Source organism: Syngnathoides biaculeatus, chromosome 7 (genome assembly GCF_019802595.1).
Source record: "Syngnathoides biaculeatus isolate LvHL_M chromosome 7, ASM1980259v1, whole genome shotgun sequence".
NCBI classification, from domain to species: Eukaryota; Metazoa; Chordata; class Actinopteri; order Syngnathiformes; family Syngnathidae; genus Syngnathoides; species Syngnathoides biaculeatus.
In genome coordinates, this window is record NC_084646.1 from 31,133,958 (window position 1) to 31,151,256 (window position 17,299).

Here is a 17,299-nt window from a genome sequence, read left to right on the forward strand (position 1 = left end):
AATTAAGAAAGCATATACAAATGAGTGGGGAACCTGAACCAAGTAAGAAAGGGAAAAAAATATATTTTACTCTTCCATCCTTATTGATGAACATTTGGAAATGTGCTTGAGGCTGGTTGTAAGAAGCTACTGTCTGGCTGTCATTGGAGTAAACTCAGGTAATGATCAAAATTTACATTGTTAATTATGTTGTGTTGTGCAACATTGCCTCATACAATGAGGCAAGGTACATCAACATATAATGATTCTGAGCGCAGTCGGCAGCCTAGAATTTTAGCTTACTGGTATTCTCTGTGCTCTCAAATTGGCAACACGGTCGCGATGCTGTGTACCAAAATCTAAGGAAACTTCATAACAAATAATCATAAATAAAATAAAAATAATTAATAGTCACATGATTAATTTTTCTGCCTCCCACCTCAAGTGTGCATGCCTAGAACGGACCCAGGGACCAACACGTCCAGACTGGAGAAAAATATAATGGTACTATATTAGAAAAACAGAAGACCTGATATATCTCTTCTGATCATGGAGTGTTGAGGGAGTCTGAAGCAATTTTTCCAGAAGTAAGCTCCTGAGAGCCCTGATCCTTGTTTCAACCTCCCCATACACTTAAAAACAGAGAGAGAAAGAAATGTCATGAATTTGACCCTTTTTCAACAAATAAACAGATGGGGAAACGGAGTTTACCTTTTTTAAACACAGGGACCTCTGTTTTCCCAAAGAGAGATTTTGCCTTCTCGTAGTCATTTATCACCACATCATAATCACCCTGTAATCATAGTTACTATTGAACCCAACAGTGGATAGTCGGTTATTATATTGACATTGTCTATTTAACTACAATAATCCTAACAATCTACAGGATGAAAACTAGCCCAGCATTATGCTGTACATAATTTAGCTGCAGAGATACAAAATAACGAGATGGTAGAGAAATGTGAAAAAAAAAAAAAAAAAAAAAAAAAAGACGCTACGGATAATATAAATTAAACAGTAAATTATAAGCAAATTTGGATTTTTTTTTTTCACAAAAGGATAGATTTGATCTATTTGGTCGGGTCGCAGGGGCAGTAGCTTTAGCAGGGACGTCCATATTTTCCTCTCCTCACCCACTTCATCCAGCTCTTCCAGGGAAATCCCGAGGTGTTCCCAAGCCAGCCGAGAGACATCTTGTCTCCAGCATGTCCTGGGTCATCCCCTGGGTCACGTTCCGGTGAGACATGCCTGGAACACCTCACCACAGAAGCGTCGGAGAGGCATCTGAATCAAATACCTCAGCCACTCATGTGCCCCCTCTCAATGCGGAGGAGCAGTGGCTTGACCCTGAGCTCCTCCCCTAATCTCTAAGGGGGAGGCCAGACAAACTGTGGAGGAAACTCATTTCGGCCACTTGTATCTGGGATATTGTCCTTTTGGTCATGACCCACAACTCGTGACCATTGGAATGTAGAATGACCGGTAAATAGAGAACTTTGCTTTTCAATTTAGCTCCTTCTTTACCACAACAGATTGATACAAAATCTGCATCACTGCAGATGCTGCACTGATCTGCCTGTCGATCTCACATTCCATTTGTTCCTTACTCGTGAGCAAGACCCCAAGATACTTGAATTCCTCCATTTGGGGTAGGATCTCATCCCCAACCTGGAGAGGGTACGCTTTCCCTTTTCCGATTTGAGGACCGTGGTCTCAGATTTGGAGGTGCTGATTTTAATCTCAGCGTCTTCACAATCAGGTCCGAACCGCTGCAGTTAGAGTAGGAGATCATGGCTTGATGAAGCCTGGTCCACTGTTCCACAGCCAGTACAAGAAACACATTGCTCCTCCTGAATCTGACATCCTGAGAGACCTTCCCTTCCAGCTCCCCTGTATACACCATACCTGGGAGGCTGAGGAGTGATCCCCCTGGAGTTGGAACACATCCTCCTGTCCCCTTTCTTAAAAAGGGGATCCCCCACACCAATCTGCCATTCCAGAGGCACAGTCTGCAATGTCCATGCAATGTTGAGAGCCATGTTAACCAGTACAGCCCCATAACATCCAGAGCCTTTAGGAACTCCGGGCAAATCTCATCCGCCGAGTTTTTTTTAACCACCTTGGTGACCTTGTCCCCAGAGATACGAGAGCCTGCCTTCGAGAACCCAGACTCTGATTCCTGATGAGAAGGCATGTCAGTGGAATTGAAGATGTCTTCTCCCCCCACCAACTCACAACGTCCCGAGTTGAGATCAGCAGCACCCCATCCCCACTGCACACAGTGTAGATGTTGTATTGCTTCCCCTTCCTGAGACGCCGGATGGTGGGACAGAATTTTGCCACTAAGGAGCTTTGTCACCACCTCGGCGACCTCAACCCCGGAGACTGGAGAGCAAGCCTCAGAGAACCCAGACTCTGCTTCCTCATGGGAAGACGTGCTGGGGGAATTGAGGGGGTCTTCGAAGTATTTTGCCCCACTGATTTACAAAGTCCCAAGTTGAGGTCAGCAGTACCTCATCCTCACTATACACAGTGTTGACAGTCCAGTGCTTCACCCTCTTGAGATGCCGGATGGTGGACCAGAATTTCCTCGAAGCTGTCGTGAAGTCTTTCTCCATGGCCTGAGCAATCTCGTCTCATGCCTGAGTTTTTGCTACAGCAACTACCAAATCTGCATTCCGCTTGGCTCACCGCCAATCAGCTGCCCCGGGAATCCCACAAGCCAAAGTGGCCGGATAGGACTCCTTTTTCAGCTTGATGCCGACTTGACATCCCCCGCCTCCCCCGGGATATAAGCAAAGTTCTGTTGGAGATGGGAATCGAAACGCCTTCTGACAGGTGATTCATGCAAGCCGCTCCCAGCAGACTCTATACCACAGTCTGTAATTCAATACATAAATCTCATACAATCACACCTCAAAAGGTAACCTATATAAAAAAAAAAAAAAAACCCATACAATATTTTGTCTGGATTCACTAGGTCAATAAGTACATACAATGTCAATTTCTTCTGTTGCTGTAAAGTGTGCGTTTATAGCAGTATGGATACCTTCTGGATATTGCGTTCAACGTTAAGTGGCAGGTTGAAAAGAAACTTAAAACGCTGCAGGACGTTGAGCGCATTGCGTGTAGAGTCAGCTTTGTCTTTCCGTCCCAAAACTTCCTGGAAAAGAGTATCTGCAGTGTCACTAGCTCCTACGAACAAGAGGTAGATGGAGGAAGATATAAACGTAGTGTGAAAATCCAAATATTTAAGAAAAACAACAAAATCTGATTTTTTTTCATGGAAAAATGAAATGCATTTTTAAACTCGCACAAAATCACTTAACGCAGAAATACAGTATAACTAATATTGGAAAGTTGTCTTTTGTGAAGTTGACAACTCTGATCATTTGTTTGTGATATGGTCTGGGTTTTACTTGGATTTTGATATTTTCAGTTTGTCATATTCAGGTCTCGTGATCTCGTTGGTTGTATTTTTTCTTTTTCTTCTTCCTGCAGTGTTGGGGTAAGACAGGTGGCATAGCTTACCACTTAGAGCTACAGCATGGCACACCTGATGCCTACTAGCACTCATCAACACCTATAAAAAAAGCCAGCCTCAGAATCACCAATCTGACAGAAAATGTCACTGAGCTAAATGGCATGAGTATATTTCAAGTGATATCATTTTATCTGTTTTTGCTATCTGCTTCGCCCTGTGTCCATCAGTGTGCCAACTACTTCCTGGTGAGCCTGCTATTTACTCGTGTCAACAGCAGTGTTGTCCCACCTCCTAGTTTAACTTAATTTTTGGGTAAACTGGTTCGTCCTGGTTTAACAAAAAATGAAAATGATATTGTATTTCTTTTCCTGGGTTCTCAGCCCTAAGCTTCAGCCCTACGTTTGTGGGATAAATATTTTTGTATATTGTTTAAGTCTACTCATGGACTGCCTAAAAGATAGATAAATACTCAGTTAGCATAAAAATGACATCCAGCTAAAGGTTAACTCAGTCCAATTTTAAAAAATGAGTTTCAGACCACATTATACTCAAATATGTTGTTTGCAGACTTTGGGTTGGGTGGCCATGGTGTAGGTTGCACGACAGCAGGTCTCCTCAATCAGCAAGGAAAACATACTTTATTTAGTATTGACACTGAGAGGTGATCCTGGGAATCTGCTGTCACTGATCGGCACATCAGAGACACATGAACAATAAGCACTGATGAACAACTATTGCCGGGCAACATTTGATTTCAACAATGCAAGCGAGGAGCAAGAAGCAAGGGACCCTGAATACATTTGTTAACCGATGTATTAAAGGTAAAGCTGATCACAGGTGAGTGCAACAGCTCTGTAATAATTTAGACTGTCAATGCTTGATTTTTTGGGGGGGATAGGGAGGAATGTTGCAGATTTCAGGCAGGAGGGAATGGTTGATCGTTGCAGGGAGCTGTTGAAGATTTTTGTGAAAACGCTGGTCAGCTGATCAGCACAGGCTTTCATTACCTTCCCCACCACTACATCTGGGCCAGCAGCTTTCCTGGTGTCAACAGTCCTGAGAACATCTCTCACTTCATGTTCTTTAAGAATCAGTGTGCTGCTGATGGGAGATGATTGTGATGAGCCTGGATTTGATCTGACTGTCACAAAACGGGCAAAGAAATGGTTTAGCTCCTCTGCCAGCAAGGCATCTGTGTTTCTGGCACACATCTTGTTATTTCTATGGTAGTTTGCGCTGTAATCCCTCCCACATCTTTTCTGAGTTGTTTTCTGTGAAGCACTCTACAATGTTTCTTTTGTAGGCCGCCTTTGCCACTCTGATGCCTCTCTTTATGTCGGGTCTGGCAGCGCTGTACTGTGCCTTGTCCCCTGACCAGGAGGCGGTGCTGCGGTGTCTCAGGAGTGCCTTAGTCTCCCAGGTCATCCAAGTTTTTGGTTGGGGAAAACCTGGATCTGTCTATTGACAGTCACAGTGTCTATGCAGTTTTTGATGTAAGACAGAACAGTATCTGTGTATTCCGAGAGATTCTGGTGCTCAAATAATTCTCAAACAGTGCATGAAAAACAGTCCTGGATCTGAGACAGTGCATTCTCAGGCCATGTTGTAATTGTCTTTGTTTGACGCCTTGTTTGTTTTTGTAGGCGGATGTATGTGGGCGTAAGGGTGACGCAGACATGATCGGATCCAGCAAGATGGGAAAGGGGGGAGGCCCTGTATGCATGTTTAATGTTTGAGTAAACATGGTCCAGGGTTTTGTCTCCTCTGGTGGGACTCATCACACACGCGACGAATTCGAGTAAGACAGTTTTTAACTACGCTTCAATGAAGTCACCAACAACAATAAATACTCCTTTGGGGTGGGCGACTTGCTGTTTGTTTATAGTCACGACCAGACGGCTAAGTGCTGCGTTAATATTAGCGTCCGGCGGGGTATAAACAGCTACCACAATGACCACTCATGCAGACACGGGGAGAACATGCAAGCTCCACACACAGAGGTCCAGGATTGAACAGCTGCGTCAACATGCCGCCTCCTAAAGTATGTTGTTGCTTATAGAGTACCAGCACGAGAGGCTATAACTAAGCAGCTAATAAACAGTAATGACTAGATGCGAGAAAATTTCCCGGCTGATGAACGAGCCTAAACTGTGACAGCCACAGCTTTATCCTGTCAGGTTGACCCAACAGGAGGTTAAAGAAGGATAAATTTGGGTGCGTTTTTTTCAGTTTTGTTGCGCAACACGTCAGCATTTTGATTTAGCCAGAACAAATGGTCTGTAATTCTTAGCACCGGCAAAGTCAGGGCCAGGGTCAACGATGTTTCTTCAGTGTTTAGCTGTGACATATCCAGATTTTGTTTGGATTTCAAAAATGTTCTTTATTTTCAATTTTTTTCCAAGTAATGTCCAAAATATATGTAATAATAATATTACTTCACATTGGAGGGTTTATTGTAAATATTAATTTTGAACGAAGTTCTCCTTTAATGATATGGGTATTTCTGAACCTTTTTGTGAATTTTTTGAATTACAGATTCTTCCCAAAGTCCAGGCAACATCTATCACTATGAGGAAAAGGTATATAAATGAGAGTACTGCCACTAAGTTTATGAAGACTGTGGCTGTGCCACAGACTGTTAACGTTGAGATAGTTGATGAACTGGAATTGGACAATTTCACCTCGAAAATCACAAATGCCATGAATAATGTCGCTCCTGTTAAAAATAAGACCATATTGAGGTGACCACTAACACTATGGAGGAGCAAAATGGTGGTCAAGCGATCTAAATCAGAGTGTAGGAAAGCAAAACGCAAGTGGAGAAAAAGTAAACTCCAAATTGACTATGATCTCTACAGTGTCTTTGTAATTTTAACCAAGAGTTCGTCAGAGCTAGACAGCAACACTTTTGTGAAATAATCAGTAAGTACCTCAACAATACTCGTGCTTTGTTTGCTGTGGTTGACAAGCTCACAACCCCCCCGCTCGAATCAGATAGATCCAGAAGTCATAACAGCTGACAAATGCAATGAGTTTGCCTGTTATTTTAGTAAAAAAATACCATCCATCAAACCAAATGCCAGCACGAATCAGCAAAAAGATGACTTTACATCTGAAGCCACCCAGGGAAAAAATCTATTCATTTGTCAGATATTGTTACAGTTTATCAAAAAACTGTAGAGAAAACTGTTTTTCAACAAGCTGTCTCGACTCAATTCCATCTGACTTTTTCAAAACTATTGTGAAGTCAGGGCTACCTGATTTGCAGCAAATATTCAATCGTGCACTTCAGTCTGGCGAGTTTCTCGAAGCTTATTTGTGTGATACAGTTGCAAATAAGTATTTGAACACCTGAGAAAACCAATGTTAATATTTGGTACAGTAGCCTTGGTTTGCAATTACAGAGGTCAAACGTTTCATGTAGTTGTTCACCAGGTTTACACACACTGCAGGAGGGATTTTGGCCCACTACTCCACACAGATCTCTAGATCAGACACGTTTTTGGGCTGTCGCTGAGAAACACAGAGTTTCACCTCCCTCCATAGATTTTCCATTGGGTTTAGGTCTGGAGACTTGCCAGGCCACGCCAGAACCTTGATATGCTTCTTACGGAGCCACTCCTTGGTTTTCCTGTCTGTGTGCTTTGGGTCATTGTCATGTTGAAAGACTCAGCCACGACCCATCTGCAATGCTCTGAGGGAAAGAGGTTTTTCCCCAAAATCTCACAATACATGGCTGCGGTCATCCCCTCCTTAATACAGTGCAGTCGTCCTGTCCCCATGGGCAGAAAAATACCCCCAAAGTATGATGCTACCACCCCCATGCTTCACAGTAGGGATGGTGTTCTTGGGATGGCAAACGAAAGACGCCTTGACTTGTGCTGGTTTAAGCAGGGGAACCTTCCTTGCCATGCATGATTTCAAACCATGGCGTCTAAGTGTATAACCAACAGTCACTTTGGAAACGGTGGTCCCAGCTCGTTTCAGGTCATTGACCAAGTCCTGTCGTGTGGTCCTGGACTGATTCCTCACCTTTCTAGGGATCATTGAGACCCCACGAGGTGATATCTTGCATGGGGCTCCACTCCAATTGAGATTGACTGTCATGTTTCGCCTCTTCCATTTTCTAATCATTGCTCCAACACTGGACCTTTTTTCACCAAGCTGCTTGGCAATATCTCTATATCCCTTTCCAGCTGCGTAGAGTTGTACAAATTTCTCTCTGGTGTCATTCATAAAGCCTGACTTTTGGCTGGACAATGGTAGGTGCGCATTAGGGATCGCAACCGGCTGCAACTAACCGGTTATAACCGGTATTCTTTTTTTTTTTTTTTAAACCGAAACCGGAATCAAACTTTTGAAATCGGTTAAAATTTCCAATCATTTCTTCCGGTTCCGTTGTTGAAGAACATTCAGTTAAATCAAAGAAAGATAAATCGTGGCATCGAGGAAACGCTCCAAAGTATGGGAGTAAACTTGTTTAATTGGCAGACATCAAAACACTACTCGCATAACGGGGGGAACTCTGTGAACTCGTCACTCCGGAAGAGCAACAACAAAAACAGTCCGTCCGGAACCCCGCACCCCAACTCTAGGTCCCGGGGGTGAATTATGTATACACCACTATGGTACCGTTTTTTTTTGCTACAGCTGTTCGGTTAAAACCGGTTATGAAAGTAAGCGTTTTTTTGCGATCCCTAGTGCGCATGCACTGCTCGTACCACTGCCTGAAGTTGATGCTTCACTATCTTGATATTTTAGAAACAGATTCATACCAATGGAAGATGAGAGAGTCTTCGCCAAATCAGCGTCTCTCCTGTTTTTCCGGTGTGACTCCAGCACTTTGACGCCCATCTTTTCAAGCTGGTAACTCTGCTTGCACAGATGGCAGTAAAACATGTGCTGATCTTTTGGATCTCGACGAACCCAGCTCCCAAACTCCTTACTTTCAGCCAAACCTTCTTGAAAAATGCACTTCCCCGTGGTACAAGTTGGATCGACGAAAGAACTATGCTACGTCATAACGAAGACGGAGTGAAATGCCTACTCACGGAAACAAACAATGGAATATCGACAAGATGGCGACTAGTTGTCAACACAGTGACTTCCGTTGACAATTTCCGGCTGATTTGGACGCCAGACGGATCGCTATTTTTTTTTTTTAAATAAAATATTAATTTATTTTTTAGGGAGAATTTTGGCGGTAGAGGTCCTCCATTTGATTTTATTTTTAATTTAAGGCCTTTTTAGGGGCTTGACCGGTTTTCGCAGATTTTAAGGACTTTTAGGAGCCCCTAAATGCACCTTTGAAAATTTAGGGGTTTTTAGGGACTTTTAGGGCCGCGTGCGAACCCTGATATAATTGTTGATAAAATCAAAATGCGGTGGATGAGAGGGTAGCCTCCCTCCACCTTCGGATGGGGAGATGTGTCCTGTCTGTTGTTTGTGCCTTGACTGTTGTTGAGATCCTGCCCCAAGCAGAGGGGATCAAGTATCTCAGGGGCTTGTACACGAGTAAGAGAAGAATGGCGTCTGAGATGGACAGGCAGATCGGTCTGGAGTGATGCAGACTTTACATTGGTCCGTTGTGGTAAAGAGGGAGCTAATTTGAAAGACAAAGCTCTCAATTTGCCAGTTGTTTAAGTTCCTACTCTCACCTATGATCACGGACTGTGGGTTGTGACCGAAAGAACAAGATCCCAGATACAAGTGGGCGAAATGAGTTTCCTCAGCAGGGTATCCGGGCTCTCCCTTAGAGATAGGGTGAGAAGCTCCGTCCCCCTGCACGCCTCCCTGGGTAGGTGTTACAGGCACATCCCACCAGAAAGAGACCTCGGGTAGGACCCAGGACACGCTGGACAGACTATGTCTCTTGGCTGGCCTGGGAACGCCTAGGGATGCCTCCAGGAAACCTGGATGAAGTGGCTGGGGAAAGGGAAGTCTGGGTATCTCTGCTAAAGCTACTGCCCCCGGAAAAGTGGTAGAAGATGGATGGATGGATAAAAATGTGCTGAAGTTCCCTCGTTTTGCATGATATGACACCTCCTTTCAGTTTTCCATTTCACTTTGTAGTAAAAAAAATCTAGATAATTGGTCGAAATGATCCCATTCATCAACACTGACTTGTTATCGAGTGACCTGATATTAAACAAAGTCTTGCAGAGATGACTACAGGCAATGGTTTGTACATATTTTAGACTCACTAAAGCTTGTAGCTGTACTTTACTTGGGGCTAATTTATTTAACCAACTATGTATCCCTTGTAATTACAGGGATGAAAAATGCTTGATGTCTACGGGGTTCTGATTCATCTGACCAGGAATGCTGTTCAAAATCAGAATGAGCTTAATTGGCCAAGTGTGTAAAAACACACAAGGAATTTTTCTCAGTTTCTCCGTTCTCTCCGTTTATATCTGATATGCAGCCATAACGATGCACCTATCTAACTGATTCACATTTATGATTCTTCATGGGTGGAAGAGGGGCCTTCTTTTTTTTATCTTAGTTGATGTTGGTTTTAGGTGAAGTGGAATGTGATGAGTGAACGTTGATTTCAGGTGAGGTGGGAGAGAATGTATTCCAATAATTCTCTTCATCCTGTCCGTGACATCCAATATAGCATTCAGACTGGATCAAAGTGAGCGCTGTGTTTGGCCTTCCTCCAATAAGGTCTGGAGAGATGTAAACTTCAAATGCGTTTTCATCTGTGATTCCTTCTGCATCTCGGGTTACTTTCTATCCTCCAACAGTTTTGATGCTGCTGCTTCTTTCTGCATCTCCCAACCTTTACCTGTGCCTTTCCTCTGCCGATTGTTTGATGGTGCATCCTTCTGCTTCACCTGACCTTCAGCAGGCCTTAAATTGTAGAGCGCCATTGAGTCCCAGGTTTTCCTTTTGCAGCTATGAATGGCCCACAGAGTAAAACATACAATGGTAACTCTACTTAAAAGAATTAACCTGTGAGGTCATTTTGTTATGTGAAATTTTCATGAGTAGAAGCACATTTTATATGTAAATAGCCTAATCCGTTACAGTGTGACCATACACACCACACAAACAGTACAGTAATGTATTTGCGTGTGCCTTTAAAGGGGTAGTGGCCTGGTAAGTGACGTCAGGAGCTCTGATTAGAGCTCAATTGGGCCATTTGCCAGGCGGTTAGTTCAGTGTTAATGTATGCGCTATGGTCTTTGCAATTCTTTTCATTTTTTGGTGTGTTTCAGCTGCTTGTACCGTACAACAAATGACTGAAAATGCATCTGTGAGTGTGGTTGTCATTGCATTCCTCTCGCTTCACTACCCTGCTGGCATTTCTAAAGCTGGCTTGTACATCCTTGCAGCAAAAATAATTTTATCAAGTAATGGCTAATAACTTGAAAAACTCATAAGTTGAGTTTTTTTCTATGTGAAGTTAACAGTGTACTGTATATTACTCCAATGGAAGATACAGTAGAATGTGTAACTGTCCATGAAAAAAATGCCTACTGTTGAGGATGACTTCAAGGCGTTGGGTCATTGCTTCCTCTACTCTTTCAGCACCATCTGAATCCTGTTTCTGATGGATCGCTGGAACACATGATAATAATCATCATCATCAACATAATCACCATCATCATCATCATAACAAATCCAGTAAAAATATGACCTTTTGAAAGGGAAAAGATATTCCACAATTACATGCATTTTCTTCTGCTAATTCAAGGTCAGGTCGGAGGGGCAGTAGCTTTAGAAGGGAAACCCTGACTTCCCTCTCCACAGCCACTTCCTCCAGCTCTTCCAAGGTGACTCTGAGACATTCCCAGGGAAGCCGGAGACGTAGTCTCGCCAGCGTGTCCTGGGTTATTCCTCGGGTGTTCTCCCAGTGAAAGTGCCTGGAACACCTCACCAGGGAGGCGTCCAAAAGGCATCCTAAACGGATACCCAAGCCAGCTCATGTGGCTCCTTTTAGTTTGGAGGAGCAGCAGCTCTACTCTACTAAGTATTTGAACACCCTGCTATATTGCAGGTTCTCCCACTTAGAAATCATGTAAGGGTCTGAAATTTTCTTCGTAGGTGCATGTCCACTGTGAGAGAGATAATTTAAAAGAAAAATCCAGAAATTACAATCTATGATTTTTTCAACGATTTATTTGTGTGATACAGGTGCAAAAAGATATTTGAACACCTATCAGGTAGAATTCTGACCCTCAAAGACCTGTTAGTCCACCTTTAAAACTCCACCTCCACTCCATGTATTATCCTGAATCAGATGCGCCTGTTTGATCTCGTAAGCTGCATAAAGACACCTGTCCACCCCATACAAGCAGTAAGACTCAAACTTATAACATGGTCAAGACCAAAGATCTGTCCAAAGACGCCAGAGACAAAATTGTGCAACTCCACACGACTGGAAAGGGCTACGGAGAAATTGCCATGCAGCTTGGTGGAAAAAAAAGGTAAACTGTTGGAGCAATCATTACAAAATGGAAAAAGTTAAACATGACTGTCAATCTCAATCAAAGTGGAGCCCAATGCAAGATATCTCCTCGTGGGGTCTCAATGATCCTTAGAAAGGTGAGGAATCAGCCCAGGACTACACGACAGGACTTGGTCAATGACCTGAACAGAGCTGGGACCACTGTTTCCAAGGTGATTGTTGGTAATACACTAAGACGTCATGGTTTGAACTCATGCATGGCACGGAAGGTTCTCCGGCTTAAACCAGCACATGTCAAGATCCGTCTTAAGTTTGCCAAGAACACGATCCCTACTATGAAGCATGGGGGTGGTAGCATCATACTTTTGGGGGTGTTTATCAGTAAATGGGACTGTATTAACGAGAGGATGGCTGCGGCCATGTATTGTGAGATTTTGGGGAACAACCTCTTTCCCTCAGTCAGAGCATTGAAGATGGGTCGTGGCTGGGTCTTTCAACGTGACAATAACCTGAAGCATGCAGCCAGGAAAACCAAAGAGTGGCTCTGTAAGAAGCATATCAAGGTTCTGGCATTGCCTGGCAAATCTCCAGACCTAAACCCAATAGAAAATCTTTGGAGGGAGCTGAAATTCTGTGTTTCTTAGCGACAGCCCAGAAAACTGCCTGATCTAGAGAAGATCTGTCTGGAGGAGTGGGACAAAAGCCCTCCTGCAGTGTGTGCAAACCTGCTGAACAACTATAGGAAACGTTTGACCTCTGTAATTGCAAACAAAGGCTACTGGACCAAATATTAACATTGGTTTTCTCAGGTGTTCAGATACTTATTTGCAGCTGTATCACACAAATCCTTTAAAAAAAAAATCATACATTTGATTTCTGGATGTTTCTTTTTAGATTATCTCTTTCACAGTGGACATGCACCTACGATGAAAATTTCAGACCCCTCCATGATTTCTAAGCGGGAGAAGTTGCAATATAGCAGGGTGTTCAAATACTCTAATCTTCCAGTGCTCATGAGGTGATATCTTGCATGGGACTCCACTCCAATTGAGATTGACCGTCATGTTGAGCTTCTTCCATTTTCTAATGATTGCTCCAATAGTGGACCTTTTTTCACCAAGCTGCTTGGCAATTTCTCCGTAGCCCTTTCCACCCATGTGGAGTTGTAGAATTTTGTCTCTGGTGTCTTTGGACAGGTCTTTGGTCTTCGCCATGTTACAAGTTTGAGTCTTATTGATTGTATGGGGTGGAGAGGTGGTACTTTATTTGAGAAGCAATATTTGGAAAAATCTGAGGCAATGATGCCTAAAAAGACTTGTGAAGGAGGATAAGTGAATAAGAAATGCTCAGATGCTGTGAATCATTTAGTATGGAGTCCTCATAAGATGGAAAGGGAATCTGAAAAAAAAAGGGGATCAAACATAAATGAGAGCAAGTTAATGGTGTGTCTCACCCAGTGAATAAATAAATGCTGTACAGCAGTGGGTGGCTGGTTGCTGAGAGCCGCATTGTGGGTTTATTGACAAGGGGGCGGAGATTTGGAAAAGGAGACCTTCTACATACTTGTGAAGCAATTCAAATATCCATTAATTTCTAGAATGGGGATAAAAGAACATGAAAGAAAAACTTGAGGGGAACCATCCAGTCATTCCTCGTCTGTCTCTTTCCATCCCCTACAATCCAAACTCAGAGAAGCTTGAAGATACCAGAGCGAGAGGACATCAAAAAGACAGAGCAGAGTTTGTCAAATAAATCCATCAGTCCATTCTAACAGACAGAAGCCTCAAGGCAGAGACTGAAACATAAAAACGTACTATTCAAACATGGCATTTTTAAAAACCTTATGGATCTTTTCAGCCCTGTCTTGTACCCTTCACTTCTTGTCTACGGAGTAGCCTAACTCCACAAAAGAGCCACCAAATCAATCTATCCATCCATCCATGCATCCATCCATTATCTTATCTGCTTAACGTCACAAGGATCGCGGGAGTGCTGGAGCCTGTCCCAACTGTCAACGGGCAGGAGGCAGGGTACGTGACCCAACCAAAACAAATTAGGACAAAAGAAGAAATAGCGTAAATGACAAGGGCAAAAGTATTGCTGTGGTCTAAATCATGAACCATATTCTGTACTATTGAATTTAACAATGACAGAAATAAAAGGATTTTGGTCATTACCATAGCTGTATGATCTGAATTGGGTGGTGATCTAATAAAATTTTCTAAGCACTGTATTTTGAAAAAACATTCAACATGGCATGGGCAGGTTTGGCATGGTTGGATTATTTCTTTGAACATTTATCACACTTAAATGCATCAGCTCATAATGCTAACTTCAAGACTACATTGAGACAACCTTGGTGAATACAAAGTGCAATTTCTACAGAATAATTTTATTGATTAATGGAAAATATCAAAATCTATTCCTGCAAACCTTTGGGGGATAAGCTGCTCAGAAAATGGATGCATCCAAACCAGTGCTTCTCAATTATTTTCTGACACCCCCCCCGGAACATGAAAACATTTTGTGCCCCCCCACTGTAAATGTCTATATACTTGTTCTAAGTAATTCTCACCATAACACTGTATCCGTAACATTATGGAATACAAAAAAAGAATAATACAGATTAACTCCTAAAATAGGATAACTTCATTAGCCATGCTTTAGTCTTTCCGCAATACTGTCATCACCTAGCATGACAGAGACCATGTCTCATGCTGCAGATAGTTTTAGTTCCTCAACTTCAGTGTGGATTTTTTTGCACTGAGGAATTTGGTATGGCATCTTATATTATGTCAACAGAGCTCGCTGGTTTGCTGAAGCAGGATTCACAAAGCAGGATGATTCCTAGCAATATTCAGCATGTTTTCACTGAAAAAAACTCAAGTGGCTTATCAGCTTGATCAGGGTGCAATGTCTTCAGGACACCTTTGTTCATCTGGGTTCATGCTGTCCGCTGCCAATGTTTTTAGACACGGTAAACACACCGGTCTTCCCTCGATTCTTACCGGAGTCACAGTGAAGGCAAGTGCTAGCTATGCTTCATCATACTTCCTTGACTTAGCTTTCAGGAGACTTACCTTTCTGTCACATTCTCAATCTCTCTCTGCCTCTCTTTTCAGCCCTGTTACAAATTTTCTATGGTGGGTTTACTAACTTCATATTTTACCATTGAGCTAATTCTCTCTGGCCACACTGAGAGTGAGGGACCCACTGCCACCTACTGTGGTGGATGTACATTTACTTCATTCTCGTACCCAAAAAAGAAAGCATGTTCCTTGGGGTCACCCCACCTGTCTCCAGCTAGGTGATTATACACAGTTTTAGGAAAACAAAATTCCATTCCTTGTCACATCCAGCTCTCATTACTGCCAAATATGATTTCTTCTGTTGAATCAAGAAATAACTTTTCTAGACAATGTGAAGTAGATAAGATCTAAAAAAGAACTGCATCTTGATGCTATCCAAAGAAAATCCCTCCACCCCTAACAATTGAGAAACACAGATATTTAAATCTGTCCATTGAGAAAAAGGTAAGCCATTTGCTTTGGGACACCAGTGAACCACAGTCAGAGACGTTAAAACATTTCTTTATATAGAGATGAAAGTGGACTTTCGTGAAAATTCCTGAAACTACATATATGAAGACTGAAGGTGTGAGGTCCTGCTAGGGGGATCCGGGGATATGCCGCCCCGGGAAATTTTCTAAAAAATGGATGGCTGTGGTCCATTCTGGCGATATATGTGATCAAACTTCAGACAAAAATTTAAAGTAAGATTTCCAAGTCCTGACCCCCCCAAAAATTGGGCATAAGTTCCCCAAGGGCCAAGCGCAGATTTTATTGCCCTCCAACCCCTTATCACTGGATAGCACAAAATCACATTCTTTATTAAAATATGCTTAAAATATGTCATCTTATCTCAAGACAAATGTATTAAGTGAGCTATTTAGTAAAAAGACATCTAAAATTGTCCTTTTTGCCACATTATACAATTACAGTATAGATATAGAATATACACGAAAATATATCCTAGAATCTCTACACCGTACAGCAAAACATGTTAAAGAAGTTGATCTGTAGTAATTACTTATGTTTAAGTCTCAAACCTATTTCGCGTTGTACTGATATACTCGACTACATTGCTCACTATCTTAGATATAGATCTAGTAATACTAATCGTATAATGAGTTGTCTTTATATATATATATATTAGTATATTTTGAGATATATATAGTCACTCACATTTGAAAACTCTACGGGTGTGGTCAGTCATGGTCGCAGATAAAGTTGCGGGTGTGATTAGGGATGGCCTTAAAATAACTTACTGGATTAATAACATAGCTGTAAATAAAAATAAAATACATAACTAAAATAGAAAATTAAAATTTCAAACTCAGAAATGATAATTTCAAATTTCAACTAATATTAGTAGAACATGAGCATTTAAAATTTTTCATCAATAAAAATTGTTGATCTGACAAACTATCTGAAGAAAAATTAAATGTACTGGCCTGTGAAAGAATAAACATGAACAGTCTATACCCACAATGTTTTGAAAATGCTGAAAGTTTAGTTCAACATAATCGGCGTTCGTGGCAACAAGCTAGCGATACATTGGAATAATCATTCCTGTCGCCAATCGTGATACGTGTTGTTGTGGGAGGGAGGGTGGGGGGAGCATACATCGCCGCGATTGCAGTAAATAGGAGGCCGGCTTGCTAGAACGCACCTTTATGTGCATGCGCTCGATGTACTGGCCACACCTGAATAAAGCGACGAGGTGGATGACAGTCTGTCTTTTTTGAGGGGGGGGGGCACGCCGTCACACTGCCTCGCAATCGACGCAATGAGAACCCCTGGTGTAACTGAATTTCCTTTGACATGGCTCATGATGTTGATGACTTTTGACGTAAATGCGCTCGCAGTACGTGAGGCAGCTCTGAACATGCGCTTTTGGCCTAACTTCCGTATATGCTCAGCTGGGTGAATACCGGTTGTTTTGGAGTAGGCTTAGTTAGTTAACGTTTATGAAATAAACACATAAATGAATGTCAAGACTACACAAAATAAGCGACCTCTTGAGAAGAATGCGAGGGGAGGGGCGTCACTGTTTCTCGTGTTAGTGCCTCAACATGGCTACGCACGTGAGAGCAAAACAACGAACTCAAACGCATGTTCGTTCAATGTTGTCAACTAATATCCGGATTCATTTTAGGCAATTTTTACTCAATTTTCCGGAGGAATTTTCATGAAAACTTGAAAATCCGGAATCCCGGGAAAATCCAGAGGACTTTCATCACTGTTTGTGTTACATATTATTTATTGCAAACTCAGACCATTGACAACAGTGGTGAAGCTTCCCAGAAAAGGTCTCCCACCTCCACCCCGATTAAAAAAAAAAAAAATCCTCTGCGTAAC

The 17,299-nt window shown here is 42.3% G+C and overlaps 1 protein-coding gene across 2 annotated transcripts in view; it reads right to left on the minus strand.

Moving 5' to 3' along the window:
• The window catches only part of exoc2 (exocyst complex component 2), a 138,633-nt gene that overhangs the window by 58,111 nt on the left and 63,223 nt on the right, over positions 1 to 17,299 (minus strand). For both annotated transcript variants that reach the window (XM_061825769.1, XM_061825767.1), the window contains exons 7-10: positions 10,949 to 11,029; positions 3,029 to 3,174; positions 691 to 772; positions 509 to 611 (exon numbers count right to left, since the gene is read on the minus strand). In XM_061825769.1, coding sequence (XP_061681753.1) covers positions 509 to 611; positions 691 to 772; positions 3,029 to 3,174; positions 10,949 to 11,029 — 412 coding nt within the window. The remainder of the gene's footprint in view (positions 1 to 508; positions 612 to 690; positions 773 to 3,028; positions 3,175 to 10,948; positions 11,030 to 17,299) is intronic.